Genomic DNA, 20,913 nt, shown 5'->3' with positions numbered 1-20,913 from the left:
GCTGTAAAGCGGTATATAAGTCTAAGTGCTATTGCTATAACAGTTGCAATGTCCAGGGTCATGTGATCTCCTTTTGCTACCTACTGACAAGCAAAGTCAGCGGGGAATCCAAATTCACTTAACAACCATGTTACTAAGTTAACAACTATAGTGATTCACTTAACAACTATCTCACTTAGCAACATAAACTTTTGGCTCAATTGTGGTTATAAGTCAAGGACTATCTATACATTAGATTCAATACATCTAGAGGATGAAGTTTATAGATGTACATTGGGGCAATGAGAAAACAAATCCAGACAATCACATTGTCTGATTTGGAAAGAATTTATTTGCAAATTATGGTGGAAAATAAATATGTGGTCAATATCAAAAGTTCATCTCAATACTTTGTTATATATCCTTTGTTGGCAATGACAGAGGTCAAACATTTTCTATAAGTCTTCACAAGGTTGGCACACACTGTTGCTGATATGTTGGCCCATTCCTCCATGCAGATCTCCTCTAGAGCAGTGATGTTTTGGGGCTGTCGCTGGGCAACACGGACTTTCAACTCCCTCCAAAGGTTTTCTATGGGGTTGAGATCTGGAGACTGGCTAGGCCACTCCAGGACCTTGAAATGCTTCTTACGAATCCACTCCTTCGTTGCCCGGGTGGTGTGTTTGGGATCATTGTCATGCTGAAAGACCCAGCCACGTTTCATTTTCAATGCCCTTGCTGATGTGGAAGGAGGTTTGCATTCAAAATCTCACAATACATGGCCCCATTCATTCTTTCCTGTACACGGATCAGTCGTCCTGGTCCCTTTGCAGAGAAACAGCCCCAAAGCATGATGTTGCCACCCCCATGCTTCACAGTAGGTATGGTGTTCTTTGCATGCAACTCAGCATTTTCTCTCCTCCAAACACGACGAATTGTGTTTCTACCAAACAGTTCTACTTTGGTTTCATCTGACCATATGACATTCTCCCAATCTTCTTCTGGATCATCCAAATGCTCTCTAGCAAACTTCAGACGGGCCCGGACATGTACTGGCTTAAGCAGGGGGACACGTCTGGCACTGCAGGATTTGAGTCCCTGGCGGCGTAGTGTGTTACTGATGGTTGCCTTTGTTACGTTGGTCCCAGTTCTCTGAAGGTCATTCACTAGGTCTCCCCATGTGGTTCTGGGATTTTTGCTCACCGTTTTTGTGATCATGTTGCGCCCATGGGGTGAGATCTTGCATGGAGCCCCAGATCGAGGGAGATTATCAGTGGTCTTGTATGTCTTCCATTTTCTAATTATTGCTCCCACAGTTGATTTCTTTACACCAAGCTGCTTGCCTATTGCAGATTCAGTCTTCCCAGCATGGTGCAGGTTTACAATTTTGTTTCTGGTGTCCTTCGACAGCTCTTTGTTCTTCACCATAGTGGAGTTTGGAGTATGACTGTTTGAGGTTGTGGACAGGTGTCTTTTATACTGATAACAAGTTCAAACAGGTGCCGTTAATACAGGTAATGAGTGGAGGACAGAGGAGCCTCTTAAAGAAGAAGTTACAGGTCTGTGAGAGCCAGAAATCTTGCTTGTTTGTAGGCGACCACATACTTATTTTCCACCATAATTTGCAAATAAATTCTTTCCAAATCAGACAATGTAATTGTCTGGATTTGTTTTCTCATTTTGTCTCTCATAGTTGAGGTCTACCTATGATGACAATTACAGGCCTCTCTCATCTTTTTAAGTGGGAAAACTTGCACAATTGGTGGCTGACTAAATACTTTTTTGCCCCACTGTATAATCTGCACACACAGACTGCACACACAGACTATGCAGTCTTAGACTCCCTTTAAATCTCCTTTTCTTAGAAAGCCATTTTCTGTGGCAAATTTAAGACTTTTCTTTTAAAATAAGCTTTCATTAATTCAGTTGTTAATTCTGTTCCTGCTTACCTTGTGAAGTAAACTTGGAGTTTTGGAGTATGAAGGCATTTTAATGCAAAGTTAGTCCATCGAAAACTGCTACTATGTTTTGTTATCAGTCACAATTTTTTATAAGTATTTTTAAATTTCTTGATGAAATGGTAGAATGTGGGCACTTGAAAAAATATAAACTTAAGTACTTGGGCGGAACTGTAGCATGCCAATTTTAATTCTTTGGACACACTCAAGTTTTTTCTTTTTGTTTAATCCTTACTGCTGCTTCAAATCTTGAGGAGAAACTGTAAGCTATAATGTTGGATCATGTGCACTGCTGTGTGGAATTAATGAGATGATATTAGATGAAGGAAACAGGAGACTTCCAGTTTTGCGCGGTAGCGACCGGTCGTAGGTTTGCAGATTCTCCATACCCCTGATGCTAATTTCGCCCTGCCAAGGGACCCTAAATGGGTCTATGTTGCCCCGGAGAGGTGACAAAGAAAGAGGGTGCTCCAGCGATTTTGGAACGGCGGCGACCGTTCCTTTCGATTGGGGAAAGCCTTCTAACCCAATGGAAAAAGGCTGGCCATATTGCATCGACCAGCCCAAGCTACTTGCAACTGAAGTCCAAAAGCACTAACCAGCACAGCTCTGAACAGTGTGCTTGAAATTGGGTGAGGAATTTGATCTTCTCTATTCTATTTTACATCTAATTTCCTGGAAAAGATCCTCAAGAAGCAAAATACCTCCGAAAGGGAAGGAGGGGGATTTCCGCCCCATCCTTATACTAACGGAAGCGGCGAATTAATCATTTTATGGAGGATCAAAATATATGGAAGTGAAATAAATATAAAACCTGAAACTTGAAACTTAAATCTGGATAAATCTAAAATTGTTTTAATGGTTAAGACTCTCATTTCAGAGATAATTGTTCACTTTGGAAATTGAAAAACAAATAGTTGCTGACACCTAGTGGCAGATGAAGACTATGACAGCTATGACTTTAATATTAAGACTTGGCAAAATCTGGGAAAAGCTAATCTATGTCTGTGATCTTCAAAGCTTTAACAACAAAGAACAACTGTGACAAAAAATACAATAATCTGGGCTGTAGACAAAGAGAGAATTATAAATTTCAGGAAAAAAAATCTTTTTTGAACTTACAAATATCTACCTAATTGGGACTCTAAAGCTATTTACAGAGAAAAGAAAGGAAGAGAAAAACTCAAATTCTTGGCTATCATGGATCAGAGACACGTAGAAAGAACGTACCAAGAAAACATAAATACGTCACAGGAGAAGATATATAGTATACTGCAACTAATTCAAACAACAATGACTTTAAACCACTAATACATCCAAAACAACTTTGAAAATATAAATCAATCTATTTCCAAGTTAACTCTACATGAAAAATATTCCCAGAAAACAACAGTAGAGAAGGAGCAGATAAAACAGATAAATGGATATAGAATTGAGGATAGAGACTTAAGATGGAACTTAACAAAACAAGGAAACATGATTTAATCCTAGTGGAAAAAAATTCACAAGAATTGGAAAAAAACAACTTTTCTCCAGCATGATGACTGAAGAATCCACCAATGGGTTACTTCAGTCCTCTTGCCCAATCAGACTAAGTTGTCAAATTGTCACGCCTCCTCATTATCTGGTTACTTCCAGTTTCATCTTAGTCTTTCGCCCATGAGTACATGATATCTTGACTCTCTTCATTGGATAGCAGGTCAGACTAGATGTTATAAACCATTGGTGGATTCTTCCTGGGGAATAGGAGAATTAGAATTTTGTCTGTTCCTTCTCTGGGAAGTTTGGGCATTTTCTTTCCTAATTTTCCTTCCTTCCCTTTCCTTTAGGGGGAGTAGGATCCCTTAAGGAGGCTTGAATCCTTTTCGTTTCCTTAAATATTTCCTTGTCTGGCAGGGAGGGGTGGCTACCTTCTCCCCAAATGCAGCAGGCAGCTGCATTTCTTTAAATTCGGCACAAATACGAGTGAGGGGTGCTTCTTGTTGCCTTTGTAGCGGCCGAGCTCCAGCTCACGGCCACCATTTTTGAGGCCACGTGGCTTCTTCCCCGACCGGGCCCTGTCGGTGCCTTTGCTTAGCGGACGCCATTTTGAGTCCGCAGGCCTCATTTCTTTTCTGGGGTTTTTCAACCTAATTTTTTAAAAAACTAAGTAACCGCTCGGAAAACATTGTGGGGGACATTCCTTTCCTACTGATTCCTTTCTGATTGCCGCTAGAGAGAACGGAGCTTCATTAAGAGCAGCGAAAATCGCGCCTAACAGCTGTTAGGTGCGACTTTTCTGAATTGATTCCTTGAGCTTCGAATATCTAGCTTTATTACAACTTTGGCTGAGAGCCTTAATACATAGGAATTTTACCTTGTATTCACCTTATTACCCCCCCCACCCCCCACCCTTGGATCCTGGGGATCTGCCATTTTGCCAGCTATCATACCTATAGGGAAACACCCAGGGCAAGCAGGGCCGCCATTTTAGATTGCATTATAGGCAATAAAGGCACCTAGTTTGGTGGAATCACCGCTGATGCGAAAGTCTACAAGCCCTGCTCGCCATATTTTGCCTGGTTCTCTGCCACTCTGCATCTAGTGGTTGCTTCCAAGATCCTGACCATTGCCACTATTGTGAGACACGTGTGAATTCGTCACCTATTGATGTCGGGCCAGGTATACGGATTGCCTCGGGCCTAGGTGACGAGTGCTTCGAGCACCCAGCGTGAGTCCAGGTTTGCCACGTGAAGTCAGTCCCTCTTGCAGGGCTTCCTGATGTCTCCTGCAGAGCGAGTCAGTTCCAGAGTCTCGTCTGGGGCGCATCTCAATTGAAATGGCAGAACCCACTGAGCCACAGCCTTTGGACACAGGTAACATCTCCATCCAAGTCGAGCCAACTACTGAGGCACCTAAAGGTAAGGCTAAAGCCAAGTCAAAATACGGCAGAAAGGCTGGTAAGGCAAGTGATAGGCAGGCTGACCGAATGCACAGAGCTCTGGAGAAGCAATTCTCTCGGCTGCAATGACTGTCAGCCGAACACAGTAGTACGCCTCCGGTCTATGCACTGCCTGAGACGGGAGCTCATCTTCCGTCCACTTCGAGAGCTTGGTCACCTGAGAATGTTCTTCAGCAGGTCTCAGCTCAGACTTGTGGTCAGGCAGGACCACCTCTTTCTGGGGAGGACCTAGATTTGCTCGGGCCATCATCTGCACCCACGGCAACCTTTTCTCTGACAGCTGCAGGGTTGCGGCCTCCACTAGAGCCGTCCTTCTCAGACCAGCGCCAAACATGGATATCGCAGGCAGTGTTCCAGGCCATGGCATCGGCAGGCCACCAGCAGGCGTCTCCTGTTCCGGGACCTTCCCCTGCACTGGCTACCTCCTCACGACCTCCACTGGATCGCTCAGGTATGATTTCCCCATCCCATTCCCCTAAATCCGAGTCTTCCAACGTCTCGAACTATGATGAGGGTGGGGAATGCTGGTCCGATTGCGAGGAACCTATACATGACTCTAATCCCATGGCTGAGCTTTTCAATGCATCGCTCTTCCCATCCTTGGTGTACAGGGCCTGCGCAGTGGGAAAGATCAAATCCGACGCGGCCCCAATGCCACAGCCTTCTTCAGATCAGGACACTAATCCCCTGTTCGCTGAACCGGTAGCCAAGCACCTCCAAATTCCATGTCCTCCTTTATTCCTGAAGAACATTCAGGGACAATGGGAATCCCTAGCAGCACAGCCCTCTCAGGCAGTGTCTGAGCGCAAGATAGTGGACATGGCAAAGAACTTGGCAGACCTACTGGAGGTGCCTAAAGTAGATGAGTCATTAGCCCCACTTTTCTCTGCAGCCAGCCTTCCAGCAGATGTTTCAGACGCCCTTAAGGCGGAGACAAAAAATCTGAAATTTCCTTGCGCAAGGTTCACCTGGCATCTGCATGGGCGGCAAAGGTGGCAACGACCACCTCCTTCTTTGCCAGGATATCCATTACCTGGCTCAGACAATTATAGGATAGGATTCCATTGGAGGAGGTCAGGATCCACCAGGATCTGACCAAACTCATAGCCATGTCGGAATACATGGCAGATGTTTCCCTGTACTCGGCCAAGCACTCAGCCTGGGCAATGGCTTCCAGCGTAGTCGCTTGGAGGCTGCTGTGGCTCAAAAACTGGAGGGCTGAGAGCAAACACAAGTGGTGTGCGGCCACTGCCCCCTTCACAGGTGGCAGACTATTTGGGGAGGCATTAACACCATTTCTAATTGAGAATAAACAGAAGCAAAAGGTCATTTCCCTTATAGCCAGAAAATCAAACAGGTGCTTCCTCCCTTATAATCGCCGTCAGTTCTTTCAGACTGGAACCACAACGGAACTGGACCATCCCTACCGGGCCACAGCTCCCAAGGCAGAGCGCGTCTTTGACAGACCAAACTATAGGGACAGATCCCGATACCAGCCCCAAAGCAAGTCATCCTTTCGTGTCAGAGAGGGTCACCCCTTTTGTCACGGTAAGTGACTCAGAGGGGAATCCCCCCATTGACGGAAGACTCGCTCCGCCAATGGGAAAACACAACCACGGACTCCTGGGTTCTGCGCACCGTAAGAGAAGGCCTGTCCCTGGAGTTCAAATCCATGCCAATAGACATTTTGTGTCTTACCCAGACATGAGAAACTATAAAAAGGGGTCTCATGGAAGATGCCATCCAACACCTTCTCAACATCAAGGCCATAGAGGAGGTCCCCCTGGATCAGGTGGGACAGAGATATTACTCCATCCTATTTGTAGTCCCAAAGACTTCAGGGGGATGGAGAACAATCCGCGATCTCAAGGGGCTGAACTTCCACCTTCAATACAGAAGGTTCAAGATGCAGACGTTACAATCCATCTTAACCAGTATCAGGCGGGGGGATCTATTGACTTCAATAGATCTAAAGGAGGCATACTTACACATTCCTATCCTCCAGGAACATCGCAGGTACTTGCGATTCTGTTACCTCAACCGCCACTTTCAATACAGAGCTCGTCCATTCGGCCTCTCCTCAGCCCCCAGGGTCTTTACCAAGATCTTGGCAGTGCTGGCAGCTCATTTAAGGTTGGTCCCCGTACGGGTCCAGTGTTATCTGGACGACATCCTGATCCAGTCAATGTCAGTCTCAGCCGCTTAGTCGGATTTGGCCCTCACAATAAAGACCCTATAGAGCCATGGGTTCTTGATAAATTTCAAAAAGAGCCAGATGACTCCCTCCACCCGCCTGCTACATCTGGGCATGGTGATAGACACAGACTCTTGTCACGTGTACTTATCAGAGGAGAGGTGCAGGAGCATCAGAGACCTGGCACTCAGGGTGCGCAGAGGCAGGGAAGTGTCATTGGCCACACTATCTCAACTTCTGGGGAAGTTAATATCATGCATAGCATTAGTGCCGTGGGCCCGATTACATGCACGGGACCTGCAGTGGTTCCTGCTCCCATACCAGAGACAGCGTTCCAGTATATCCAGGTTCCTCATCAGGTACGTCTATCTCTCAGCTGGTGGACTTCATCGGCTATTCACAAGGGAACCCTATTCAAAGAGCCCAGTCGAGTTCAGATGACCATGGACGCAAGTCTCTTTGGCTGGGGGGCACATCTCCAATCCCAGATGGCTCAGGGTCAGTGGTCACAGACAGACCTGAGAAACAGTGTAAACTGGTTAGAGCTCAGAGCCATACACCTAGCTCTCAAAAAATTCCACACGGTAGTCCGAGAGTATCATGTGCTGGTCCTGACGGACAACTTGGCTGCAAAGGCTCACGTGAATCGACAAGGAGACACCCGGTCCAAGTCCCTCATGACAGAGGCTCGAGCATTGAGCTCCTGGGCAATGGAGAGCAAACACCTGCTCTCCATCAGGGCCGAGCATATCTCGGGAGAGGCAACTCGGCAGGCAGACTTCCTCAGCAGGTCGACAGTAGATCATTCGGAGTGGATGTTACATCCAGATATCTTCAGGGAAATTTCGGACAGATTTGGTCATCCGATCGTGGACCTGTTTGCTTCCCCGGAGAACACCCAGCTGCCCAGATTCTTTTCTTGGTTCCTCTCCCGGGGAGCAGAGGGGGCGGCTGTTGTATGCTTTTCCTCCACTGCCTCTACTTCCAGCAGTGATCAGAAAGATCCTGGAGGAACAGGCGGAAGTGATCTTTATATAGTAGCTCCTCACTGGCCCAGAAGACCATGGTTCGCAGACCTGGTGAGTCTCTCATCCTCATACAGTATCTCTCATCCGGATACAGTTGACGCATCCAGCATCCAGACCCACAATGGCTTCAATTGACCGCCTGGCACTTGAACGCCGCACCCTGACTAGGGAATCATATTCGGTGGAGGTGATCGATATGATCCAGGCAGCCAGGAGACCAGCGACTAACCGTATTTATGACCATACATGGAAGAGCTTCTGTCGATGGTGCGACAGGAATCACGTGAGTCTGTCACAGGTAACCATTCCCAGGGTGCTAGAATATTTGATGGAGGGCGTCAAAAAGGGGTTGGCGCCCAACACTATACGCAGAAAGTTAGCGGCACTTTCCTCTGTACTCTCGTGGGACTCCTCTGAGTCTTTATCAAGGCACCCCGCCATATGGTCTTTCCCCAAGGGAGTAACTAACAGTAGACCCCCTGTGGTTCATAGATATCCTTCTTGGGACTTACCTCGGGTTCTTTAGGCACTAACCTCACCTCCCTTTGAACCACTTAAAACATGTTCTTTGCAACACTTGTCACTCAAAGTCTCCTTCCTGATTGCAATTACTTCGGCTAGGCGCATTTCGGAATTGGCTGCATTGTCGGTCAGGAAGGACCTGTGCACATTTCATGGGGACAAGGTGATTTTCCGACTAGACCCTTCATTTATTCCAGAAATAAATACAGTATTCCATAGGGCACAAGAGGTCATTCTTCCAGATTTCTGTCCTCAGCCTTCACAGGAATTGGAATGGCAATGGCACATGCTTGATGTAAGGAAAGCCTTACACCATTGTGTCAAGCTCACGGTACCCTTCCGTAAAGCTGAAGATCTGTTTGTGTTCTTTCAGCCTTCTTCAATGGGTCAAAAGGTGTCAGTTTCCACCATAGGTAGGTGGATCAGGGCCTGTATCGCAAGCGCATACGTCTCACTGGCCTTGCAGATTCCTCCTCATGTGACAGCTCACTCCACCTGCAGTGCTGCCACAACTGCGTCGTGGGCAACCCAGGCGTCCATTGAGGACATTTGCAGGGCAGCGACATGGTCATTGCCATCACCTTTCATTAGACATTACTGTCTGAACAAGTTTGCTTCGGCTGAGGCCGCTTTCGGTAGACGTATTTTACAACAAGTAGTCACACCATCAATGGGACCGGCCCCAACTAATCCCCACCCATAGGGACTTGGAGAGCTTTGATACGTCCCATTGGTGGATTCTTCAGTCATCATGCTGGAGAAGGAGCGTTGGCTTACCTGAACACCTTTTCTCAGCATGATAATGAAGAATCCACGCCCTCCCATCTAGTGATTAGTTAGGGGGGGCTTTTCTGCTTGCTTTTCTCTGGATACCTGCTTGAGAGTCATCACGTCGAACTGTTGTCATTGGCTACGCCATCGATGAAACTGGAAGTAACTAGATAATGAGGAGGCGTGACAACTTGACAACTTAGTCTGATTGGGCAGGAGGACTGAAATAACCCATTGGTGGATTCTTCATCATCATGCTGAGAAAAGCCGTTCAGGTAAGCCAACGCTCCATCCCTTAAGACTACAAAATAAATCTGAGGACAAGAAAATAGATCAGATAAAATGGACTGTAGAGGTGTCAGGAACATTGGAGAGAAAGGAAATGATAAGAGAAGCAGAGAGAAAGAAAAAGAAAAAGATTTTCAACAAACATGGAAAGGCAGAAGTCCCGTACAAAGACACTTCTCTTGATTTACTTTTTATATCTACAGCAACATTTACGAATATACGGAAAAACTTTTTGATTCAGCAAAATACATTGATTAAGAAAGACATTGGGCAAAAGAAAAAGACTAAAGTGGAAACTAAGAAAATAGATGATGGGACTTACCAGAAAGAATACTTAAAAAAGAAACATTTGTTTGAATATGGTTAAAGAAATAGAAAAGTTTTGGAATATATATGTCACTCTAAGAGGGACAAATTCTCTAAATATAATATAGTATGCTTTTTCCCCTTTTTTGTTCTCTTTCTTGATATGATATAATGATATAATATAAAAAAGTTGAAATGACTTAGATAAAAGAAATATTTTAGATACTTAAATGTGATTGAATTTAAGAAAATTATAATGGATAAAAAATTAAGAATTAAAGGACTAGATGACTAGATGTATTAAATGGAATTTTGAAAGATTAAACATATTTTTAATTATAGTTAAAAAGAATAAGAAATTTAGGAAATAAATACATATTAGCTTAGGAGGGATATATATTTTAAGTACTATGTTATTTTTTATGCTTCTTTACTCTTGTTTTTCTTTCTTTTTTTCTACTGTTCTATCTATTTCTTAAGAAATGTAAAAGTGTGAGATAGTTCATATGGAAAAATAGAGTTAAATTCTTAAATATAATTAATTTTTGAGAAAATCTTAACCAGTAAGAATATCTAGAATTTGGTGGGAGAAACAAATTAAAATAAGGACTATAACAGGATGTATGGTAAGGCAACCAGAATGATTGGATAGAAAAGAAATATTATATTGATGTGATTATTATTTTTAGGACTATTGGGAAAATTATATATTGTTATCTATCAAAACAGTAAGAATTGTATTAACTCAATATTTGCAAAAGAGGATATTTTGGGAAAAGAGGAAATCAACAAAAACTATTATGTGGATTATGGATTATAGAAATCAATTGTTAGTTATTGTTTTACAAATGTAACCCAGACAACACACTGTTCACCAATTATTAAGTGATTTATGTTTTTTTTAAAAAAATCAATAAAATATATTACAAAAAAAATAAATGAAAGAAACAAAGCCTGCTTCTTTCATATCACTCCAGTAAAAATCTGTTCACTCAGCTGACTCTTTTGGATTTGTTTCTGTGAGCTTGTGATGGTTAAAATACTTTTCTTAAATGCAAAACTTGTAATTTTGATTTGATGAGTGGCACCAAGGTTGTGTATGTACAGTATGAGATTTTCTGCAGTTAGAGAAGACTAGGGTGAGAGATTTTTCCCCTGAGGATCATCTTATGATGGTGCCAATCCTGTTAATGCTTCTTTCTACTAGTAGGAAGTTTGCTCTTCCTTTTCCTTTTTCAACTACAAGGCAGACATAAGGGGCATTTTCTTCTTTGTCTTTGGTCACTTGTATTATTTACAATAATGACAAAGAAACTGTTGTACCATGACTGCAATAATATGTAGTTGGCCACATCTTCAAATGTTTGAGCCTTTTTGATTTACAAAAATCTCACGTTGTTTTTGTAATGTATGAATGGTATATTCTGCATTACTACAGTTGGCTGTATTACAGTCTAGAACAAAATACCTATCCCCTCCCAATTAAAAAGGCATCTCTTTCAGCTAAATTTGTTGATCAGTCTTAGGATGACAGTTCTTATATTTCCTAAGGACTTTCTTTCATCTGCAGATTTAAACAAGTCCCAGAAGAGATAGACTATTCCTTGCTAATAGACCACTGGGAATGTCTAGCCCCTGTCACTCCTGAAAACATGGTGTAGGATGTCCAGCTTGGCTCCCTCTGTGAGCAAGTAACAGCAGGAAGCTCTGCTCTTTTTTTGCATTTTGGAAGAATGCACAAAACCAGCTGCCAGTTGCTCTGGCACAAAAGAAGATATGCCATGGTTCTATCCATCTACTAGGAAGTTAAGAGTTGTGAATGAAGTTGTATTGAAGGATAGAGTCAGGATGATCCACTTTATCCAATCAGATAAAATAGAAAAATTGTGAAATGTCTAACACAACTACCTGTATTTGTTTTCCTTCCTCTTCCTTTCCCCTATTTTGCATGTTGGGGTTTTTTAAAACTGGAAATTTGACTGTTGAAACCATTATCATAATCTGTAGAATGATTAGTAATTTTTAGACAACACATTAATGATAACAGTTATCTCATTCTGGTATATGCATGGGGGAATAGATTTACAACATGGATGTACTTACCTTTATAGCATCTTCAAGCTGGAAATCTTTGGTTAACAAATTCTAAATAAGACAAGTTATAAGTTGACTTCAAGTATTTGATTTTGAAGCTATAGTCATAGTTTTTAAGCTTCCCAAAGATTTCACTATCTAGATGCAATTATTACCTTTGCTATATAAAAAGCAATTTTTTGTTTCTTTATAGAATAGAAATTGTTTTTCTAATTTTTATTTTTATTTTCTATTCGCAGTGGATGAATACATTGCTATTGCAAAAGAAAAACATGGGTACAACATGGAACAGGTAATAAACAGTTGGAAAATGTTTAAATGTGTTTTCTCCCCTTCTCCAGTTGGGGCAGGGGTGGGTTTTTTTTTTTTTTTTTTTTGACAACTTGGTTTATTATTTTCAGTAAATACAAAATATGATGTAAAAGAGAAGCAGAAGTAACTATAAAGACTTTCAGTATGTTGATTTTGGCTTTAGGTGACTTTTATTAACCATGTTACCATATTTTTTAGTGTGTATGATATTTGCATATATAGAACTTTATGCAGTCATTTTAATTCTGCCTATTCAAAATGTCAAGCTGCACTCTTACACAAAAATCTTGACTAAAACATGTATGCAGAAACTAAATGAGCTCTTCCAGGAAGCTCAATAAAAGAGACAGCCAAAGACAGGGCCAGTTGCGTAGCAGAAGCCAAATGATGATTTTCTGTTTAAACACAGACTCCTTATATTTATTTCTGAATAATAAAAAAGAATATGCACTACCCAGATAAATGCAGAGAATTACTCCAAATAGAATGTTCACTTTAAGTTTCTTTAAAAAAAGTCAAATTAGAATTTTTAATGGCTGCCTCTAGCCATTAAAAATGTAGCATGAAATAGACCTCCCAACTTATAAACAAAACAAGTCACTTCCGAGGTTTAGAAATACCTTCTATAGAAAATTTCCAGGGATTTCCTGGACAGACCTAGACAGCTATTTATGTTGTGAGGGAAAATGAATAATCTCTGTCTCTTAAGCAGATCATGCCATAGGTTTTAAGAACAGCCTTCATATGTTTTGAAACCAAATGGGTTTCAGATGGAAGGAAAATCTATTGCATGCATCTCTGCCCTGGTGGTATTGGAAGGTGAAGGAAGAGTAAGCTGGCAGCCAGGTACAAGTGCGCCCAATTACAGGTCATCAGTTTTGTGTTGCTCTAATGCCACACACTTCGTTTAAGTTATAGATAGTCCAACTCACCCATGACCTTACCTAAAGTGATGTACAGCTGTTGTCAAGCTCCTGTCCCTCTTTAATTTTCTTTTAATTAAAAAAATGAATTGCATTCAGCAAACTGCCAGCCTCAAGTTATATTTCAGTAATGCATTCACTTAGAGCTCAGAAGAATTTCATTGACTTCAGAGATTGCAAAGACGCCTTCTGCATGGATGTTCTAGGATTGGCTCAACTCACCATATCTATCACTTTATGAGAGTGCTCACCATATGTTCTCAGCAGTCCAAATCAGGGGTCCTCAAACTTGACAACTTTAAGACTTTTGGACTTCAACTCCCAGAATTCTCCAGCCAGCATGAGGAAGTCTTAAAGTGGCCACAAGTCTTAAAGTGGCCAAGTTTGAGGACCCCTAGTCCAACTGAACCACTAACGCATAAAGGTTGGAAATGTTTAGGCAATACACTAATATAATAATACACTTGGAAGTGCTTCTCTTTAGCCTTTTTGTTTTCGTTGCCAGCTGTTCTGTTTTCCTCACTCTGAGTCAGAGCTTATTTTTCATGTCAGAGTTCTAATGTGGGGTCAGTAAAGTACTGGGGGGGGGGGGTAGACTAACAGAATACATGGTAAGGGAGGGTGAAAGATAATGGAAGGATCAGCAGGTCAGTAGATGGACCAATGTGATAGTGTTAGTGTTTATTTGTGGGCTGAGGGAACAGAACTGAAGAACATTTTCTCACATATTGACCTTAAACCCTATCAATATGTGGTTCCCAAACACTTTCCACTAAAACAACACAGCTCTTGAGAATAAAATGTTTGCTGCCCCTGTGTCCCTCCAGAAATAAAAGCAACAACTTAAGTCAGTATGGTCAGTGATAAGGGATGTTGGAAGTTATAGTTGAACAAAAGCTGGTCCACTGTATGTTTTCTCATTCTGATATAATAAGGTATTATAATTCAGCTAATATAGCTAAAAGAAATAAGCCTTAGATGAATCTGGATTTCTTTATTTCTCAACTTTTAAATCTGCCTAAAGAAAAGATTATTGGGAAGCCCATCCTATTTGAAACACTTGAAAGTGACCCAAGTAAGGGACCTATAATTTCATGTTCTATGAGGCATGCCTTACTGGAGACTTGAAAAGGGTAGGATCTTTCCTGTGATTACTTATTATATGTTAAATGCTTGCAATAAACCATGCTAAGAAAATAGTCAAAACGGAAACTCCCTAGATGTTCAACAATGACAAAATAACAACATGGATAGGGCCACAGATTTTTTTTAAGCAGTATTTTTTTCTTAAGTTTTCTTTCCTCTTTCCTTTCTCCTCTTTCCTTTCCTTTCCCTTCCCCTTCCCCTTCCCTATACTAATACTAAAACTAATACTAATACTAATACTAATACTAATACTATACTATACTATACTATACTATACTATACTATACTATACTATACTATACTATACTATACTATACTGCAAAATGGGTTTGAAGGACTGGGAAACCCTAATGGAAGAATTATCATTTAATTTTGAATTTTCTGAGTCAAAGTTTTAGTCCAGGAAATTTGGATTCTCTATATGACTGCAGAAATTGATCAAAATAGAAGATTTTACTTGAGTAAACTTGAATATCTGCTTAATTTTGTTTAAATAAGTAGCCCCTTTTCATATATATTCATTGATTTACAGAATTAAATAGATTTGCAGAAACTGTATTGTGTACTAGAGTAGAGCTATCTTTTTGTGCTGCTCTGTACAGGAACTAACAGACTTTTGAAATGAGGTTAAAATTTAGAATGGAGTGGGGTTTCCAGATATCCTTTATTCACACTTCCCCAAAATACCCTGATGAAACACAATAGTATTTCTCTTAGTTAATTAGATAAAATGCCTCCATACTCTAGAAAGAGTACAGAAAAGAGAACAAAGATGATTAAGGGACTGGAGGCTAAAACATATAAGGAAGAGTTGCTGGAATTGGGTATATCGAATTTAATGAAGAGAAGGACGAGGGGGGACATGATAACAGTGTTCTAATATCTCAGGGGTTGCCACAGAGAAGAGGGAGTCAAGCTATTCTCCAAAGCATCTGAAGGCAGGACAAGAAGCAATGGATGGAAACTAATCAAGGAGAGAAGCAATCTAGAACTAAGGAGAAATTTCCTGACAGTTAAAACAATTAATCAGTGGAACAACCTGCCTCCAGAAGCAGTAAATGCTCCAACACTGGAAGTTTTTAAGAAGAGACTGGACAGCCATTTGTCTGAAATGGTATAGGGTTTCTTGCCTGAGCAGGGGGTTGGACTAGACGATCTCCAAAGTCCCTTACAACTACTACTACTACTAGTAGTAGTAGTACTAGTACTTTATTATTATTATTATTATTATTATTATTATTATTATTATTATTATTATCATCATCATCATCATCATTATTATTATTATTATTATTATTATTATTATTATTCATTAGATGTGAACCTCAGTCAACTGAACATTCAAATTGACTGGCACTAATGGTTGACACGGGTTGCTACCAGCATCCTAGGTATCAACCAGGTATCCTTAAAATGTAAGATGTTCCGAGTAGCGCAGTTTTTTGCTGGAGCTATTGCAGGAAGCTGCAGTTTCTTGAAATATTTTGCAAAGTTTTGGACATAGTTCCCAGTGCCCCAATGACAATGAATATCACTGTTACACGTTTCATTATTATTATTATTATTATTATCGATCATCGCACAGTCAGCCAGATGTTCAGACTGGATTTGGCATTTTGTCTACCTATCGAGTCCTTACCCAGGACCTGGGATAGGCAGATGTGGATGTTTGATGGTATTACAGATATCGTCGCAGGATGGAAGCAGTTCCTAGTAAGGCCGCCTTTTGCAATTGACTAATAGCGAATTTGTCATTGCCAATGGTGTTCAAGTGGTGCTCCAGTTGTTTTGGGATTGCACCCAAGGAGCCTATCGCTATCGGTACTACCGTTGCTTGCTTTTGCCACAGTCTTTCTATTTCTATTTGTAGGTCTTTGTATTTTGTTATCTTCTCCAGTTCTTTCTCTTCTATTCTGCTATCTCCAGGCACTGCCACGTCCACTATCCGGACTTTTTTGTCTTTCTTATCGACAATTGTTAAGTCTGGGGTGTTATGTTGCAAGTGCTTGTCTGTTTGAATTCTGAAGTCCCAGAGCAGTTTAATTTTATCAGTTTCTATGACTTTCTCTATTTTATGATCCCACCAGTTTTTGCTTACAGGCAAATGATATTTTTTGCAGATCTTCCAATGCACCATTGTTGCTACTTTGTCATGCCGCTGCTTGTAGTCAGTCTGTGCAATCTTCTTGCAGCAGCTTATCAGGTGGTCCACTGTTTCTTCAGCATCTTTGCATAGGCGGCACTTACTGTCTGTTGCTGTCTTCTCAATTTTGACTTTGTATGCATTTGTCCTTAAGGCTTGGTCTTGTGCAGCCAGAATTAGTCCCTCGGTCTCTTTCTTCAATTTTCCTGCTCTTAGCCATTGCCAGGTTTTATTATTATCTGCTTTCCCAGCTATTTTTTTCATGTATTGGCCATGTAGTGCTTGGTCTTCCCATGCCTCTATTCTGTTCTTCATTTGGTCTTTCTTGTAGGCCAGTTTGGTCTCTCCAGTAGTTAGTAAGCCTTCCTGATATACTAATTTCAGTGCATCTTCATCATTTTTCTCCAGATATTCTTCCAAAGCCATTTTTTCTTCTTCAACCATCTGATGTACTTGTAGCATTCCACGCCCACCTATTTGCCTTGGTAAATAAAGTCTATCAATGTCACTGCGTGGATGAAGGGCATGATTCATTGTCATTATTTTTCTGGTCTGCCTATCCATTGCTTTTAGTTCTGCTTGAGTCCAGTCCACTATTCCAGCTGTGTACCTAATGACTGGGATTGCCCAGGTGTTGATTGCCTTTATGTATTTCCTCCATTGAGTTTGGACTTTAAGATCTTCTTCACTCTCTTGATGTATTCACCTCTAATCTTTTTCTTGACTTCAGTGTGCTTGATATTGTCAGCTTGAAGGATACCCAAGTATGTGTAGTACTCTTCCTCATCCAGACTCTTAATGTTATTTTCGTGGGGCATTTTGATTCCTTCAGTTTTCACTATTTTTCCTTGTTTGATAGTAAGTGTGGCACATTTGTCCAAGCCAAACTCCATTACAATATCTTGGCTATATATACGGACAGTGTTGAGCAGCGATTCTATTTCAGATGATGTTTTTCCATACAGCTTCAGATCCTCCATATAAAGGAGGTGGGATAGTCTGGCAGATGTTTTTGATGTTTGATAGCCATGTCCTGAGTTATTCAGTATTGTTGACAGAGGAAACAGTGCAATAACAAATAGTAATGGTGATAAGGAATCTCCTTGAAATATTCCTCTCTTGATATTAACCTCTCCCAGCTTCTCACCATTGATCTGCAACTGTGTCTTCCATTGTGCCATCGATCTTTGCACAAATTTTCTGATGTTTCTACTGATTCCTGTTATTTCTAGGCACTTTATTATCCAATCATGTGGCAGAGAGTCAAATGCCTTTTTGTAGTCAATCCATGCCACATTCAGGTTGGTTTTCCTTCTCTTGCAGTTTTCCAAGATCATTTTGTCTATTAGGAGTTGATCTTTTGTTCCTCTGCTATTGGGGCGGTTTCCTTTCTGCTCAGGTAGAAAGAGATTGTTTTCAACTAGATGCTGTTGTACTGCATCAGCTACCACCCCAGTTAGTAATTTGAAAGTTGTTGGTAAGCAGGTAATTGGCCTGTAGTTACCTGGTGTTGCCCCTTTTGCTGGATTTTTCATTATTAGGTATGTTTTCCCATTTGTTAGCCACTTTTCAATTTCTCCTCCTTGTAGTATATTGTTGAACTGTTTGGCAATGAGTGGGTGTATAACAGTTAGATGTTTCAACCAAAACCCATGCAGTTCATCCTCACCTGGTGCTGACCAATTTTTGATTTTCTTTGCTCTTTTTTCTACCATTTTTGTTGTTATTACTAGTTCTTTCATTTCAACTTCTGTTTTATTTGCATCCACCTCTTTTAACCAAGTCGCATCCTTGTTGTATTTCTTTGGGTTATCCCATATCTGCTTCCAGAACTGCACTGTTTCTTCCTTGTCAGGTACTGACTGATACATTGCAGTTTCTCCATTGATGGATTGGTAGAAACGTTTCTGATTGGATTGAAATTGGAGGTTCTGCCTATAGTTTGCAATTCGAGCTTCATATCTACTGATTTTCCTGGCTATAGCTGTTATTTGTTGCTTTATTATTTCCAGTGCTTCCTTGATCTTCCTTGTTTCTAAGTGGTTATTTCTTGATTAGGTATTCTTTGGTCTTCTTGTTCTTCAGCTTCTTTTCTTTCATCTGTTCTAGCTTGCTTGCATGTGATCTTAACTTGCTGATCTTATTTTCTAGTCTAACCTTCCATTTTTCTGGTGCACTGTTTGTTTGTTTTTCTTCTTTGTTGATTTTGCATCCCAGGTATTCTGTTATAACTGCAGCTGTGCTGTACATTAGTTGGTTTGTTTCTTGCAGTGAATTGGTGCTTATACTTGATATTGCAGTATTTGCATCTTTTAATGCTTGTGCTAGCTGTTTCTTTGGAACAAGCTTCAATGCAGGCAGCCTTATTCTGTTGTTTTTGTGCTGTTCTAGATGCTCAGTTATTCTTTGTTTCAATTCTTTTATTTCTTTAGTTAGAGGGTTTTGTTCTTCCTGAGGAAGAGGTGCCTGGTTTCCAAATGAGAACAGTTGTATATCTCTGCTGGATTCCTTCACTGCCAACTCCCCCTGGTTTGCCTCTACATTCTGAATTACTTCTGGTAAGGCTTTGATTTCTTTGCCCTGGGTAAACCTTTGCAGTTCGTCCAATTCTGTTTCTGTGAATATTTTATTTCGTGTTATAAATCGGCGTTGATCTGCTAGTCTCTGTTCTGTTATTTCTGATTCTGGATGTTGTTCTTTCCAGAACTGGTGCATTCATTTTAGATATCCTCTTCTTGTTGGACTTGATATTGTAGTAACAGATCATTATTTCTTTGTTTTCAATCATTGTGTATCTGCGATGGGTAAACACCTTTTCTTCCAGTAGTTCTGCAGCTGCTGGCCCTGGTTGCTCAGCCAACAGTCCTGAGTCCTGTAATCCATTTTTCACCAGATATCCAGGAACTCCAATATCTAGTGCGGACCTTGTTAACCTGGGCGACGTCCGAGCCGGTATGGCATTCTGCAATTTACGTCTCACCATACTTTTTATGGGAGAGACACTCTTTGTCTGACTCCTCTGATGAGACCTGTCCAGTATGGTTGAACCTCTGGCATAGCTCTCTCAAATACCCAAGTATTTGTAGTACTCTTCCTCATCCAGACTCTTAATGTTATTTTTGTGGGGCATCTTGATTCCTTCAGTTTTCACTATTTTTCTTTGTTTGATAGTAAGTGTGGCACATTTGTCCAAGCTAAACTCCATTACAATATTATTATTATTATTATCGATCATCGCACAGTCAGCCAGATGTTCAGACTGGATTTGGCATTTTGTCTACCTATCGAGTCCTTACCCAGGACCTGGGATAGGCAGATGTGGATGTTTGATGGTATGACAAAGTAGCAACAATGGTGCATTGGAAGATCTGCAAAAAATATCATTTGCCTGTAAGCAAAAACTGGTGGGATCATAAAATAGAGAAAGTCATAGAAAATGATAAAATTAAACTGCTCTGGGACTTCAGAATTCAAACAGACAAGCACCTGCAACATAACACCCCAGACTTAACAATTGTCGATAAGAAAGACAAAAAAGTCTGGATAGTGGACGTGGCAGTGCCTGGAGACAGCAGAATAGAAGAGAAAGAACTGGAGAAGATAACAAAATACAAAGACCTACAAATAGAAATAGAAAGACTGTGGCAAAAGCAAGCAAGGGTAGTACCAATAGTTAGGCTCCTTGGTGCAATCCCAAAACAACTCATATTATTATTATTTATTATTATTATTTATTATTATTATTATTATTATTATTATTATTATTATTATGGATCATCGCACAGTCAGCCAGATGTTCAGACTGGATTTGGCATTTTGTCTACCTGTTGAGTCCTTACCAAAGACCTGGGATAGGCAGATGTGGATGTTTGATGGTATGACAAAGTAGCAACAATGGTGCATTGGAAGATCTGCAAAAAATATCATTTGCCTGTAAGCAAAAACTGGTGGGATCATAAAATAGAGAAAGTCATAGAAAATGATAAAATTAAACTGCTCTGGGACTTCAGAATTCAAACAGACAAGCACCTGCAACATAACACCCCAGACTTAACAATTGTCGATAAGAAAGACAAAAAAGTCTGGATAGTGGACGTGGCAGTGCCTGGAGATAGCAGAATAGAAGAGAAAGAACTGGAGAAGATAACAAAATACAAAGACCTACAAATAGAAATAGAAAGACTGTGGCAAAAGCAAGCAAGGGTAGTACCAATAGTCATAGGCTCCTTGGGTGCAATCCCAAAACAACTGGAGCAACATTATTATTATTATTATTATTATTATTATTATTATTATTATTATTATTAT

General features: G+C 40.8%; 1 protein-coding gene across 6 annotated transcripts in view; it reads left to right on the top strand.

Moving 5' to 3' along the window:
- RCOR1 (REST corepressor 1) overlaps positions 1–20,913 on the top strand; it is a 345,293-nt gene that overhangs the window by 268,777 nt on the left and 55,603 nt on the right. For 5 of the 6 annotated variants that reach the window (XM_039364835.1, XM_039364837.1, XM_039364836.1 and 2 more), the window contains exon 4: positions 12,321–12,373. In XM_039364835.1, the coding sequence (XP_039220769.1) occupies positions 12,321–12,373 (53 nt within the window). Of the gene's footprint in view, positions 1–4,674; positions 5,330–12,320; positions 12,374–20,913 lie in introns of those variants that run through there. The other variant, XM_039364838.1, reaches the window with a different exon arrangement.

This window comes from Crotalus tigris, unplaced genomic scaffold (genome assembly GCF_016545835.1).
Source record: "Crotalus tigris isolate CLP2741 ecotype Arizona unplaced genomic scaffold, ASM1654583v1 scf7180000019856.1557650, whole genome shotgun sequence".
Lineage (NCBI taxonomy): Eukaryota > Metazoa > Chordata > Lepidosauria > Squamata > Viperidae > Crotalus > Crotalus tigris.
The sequence above is the reverse complement of the archived record's forward strand: the minus strand, read 5'-3'. Positions and strand labels throughout refer to the sequence as shown.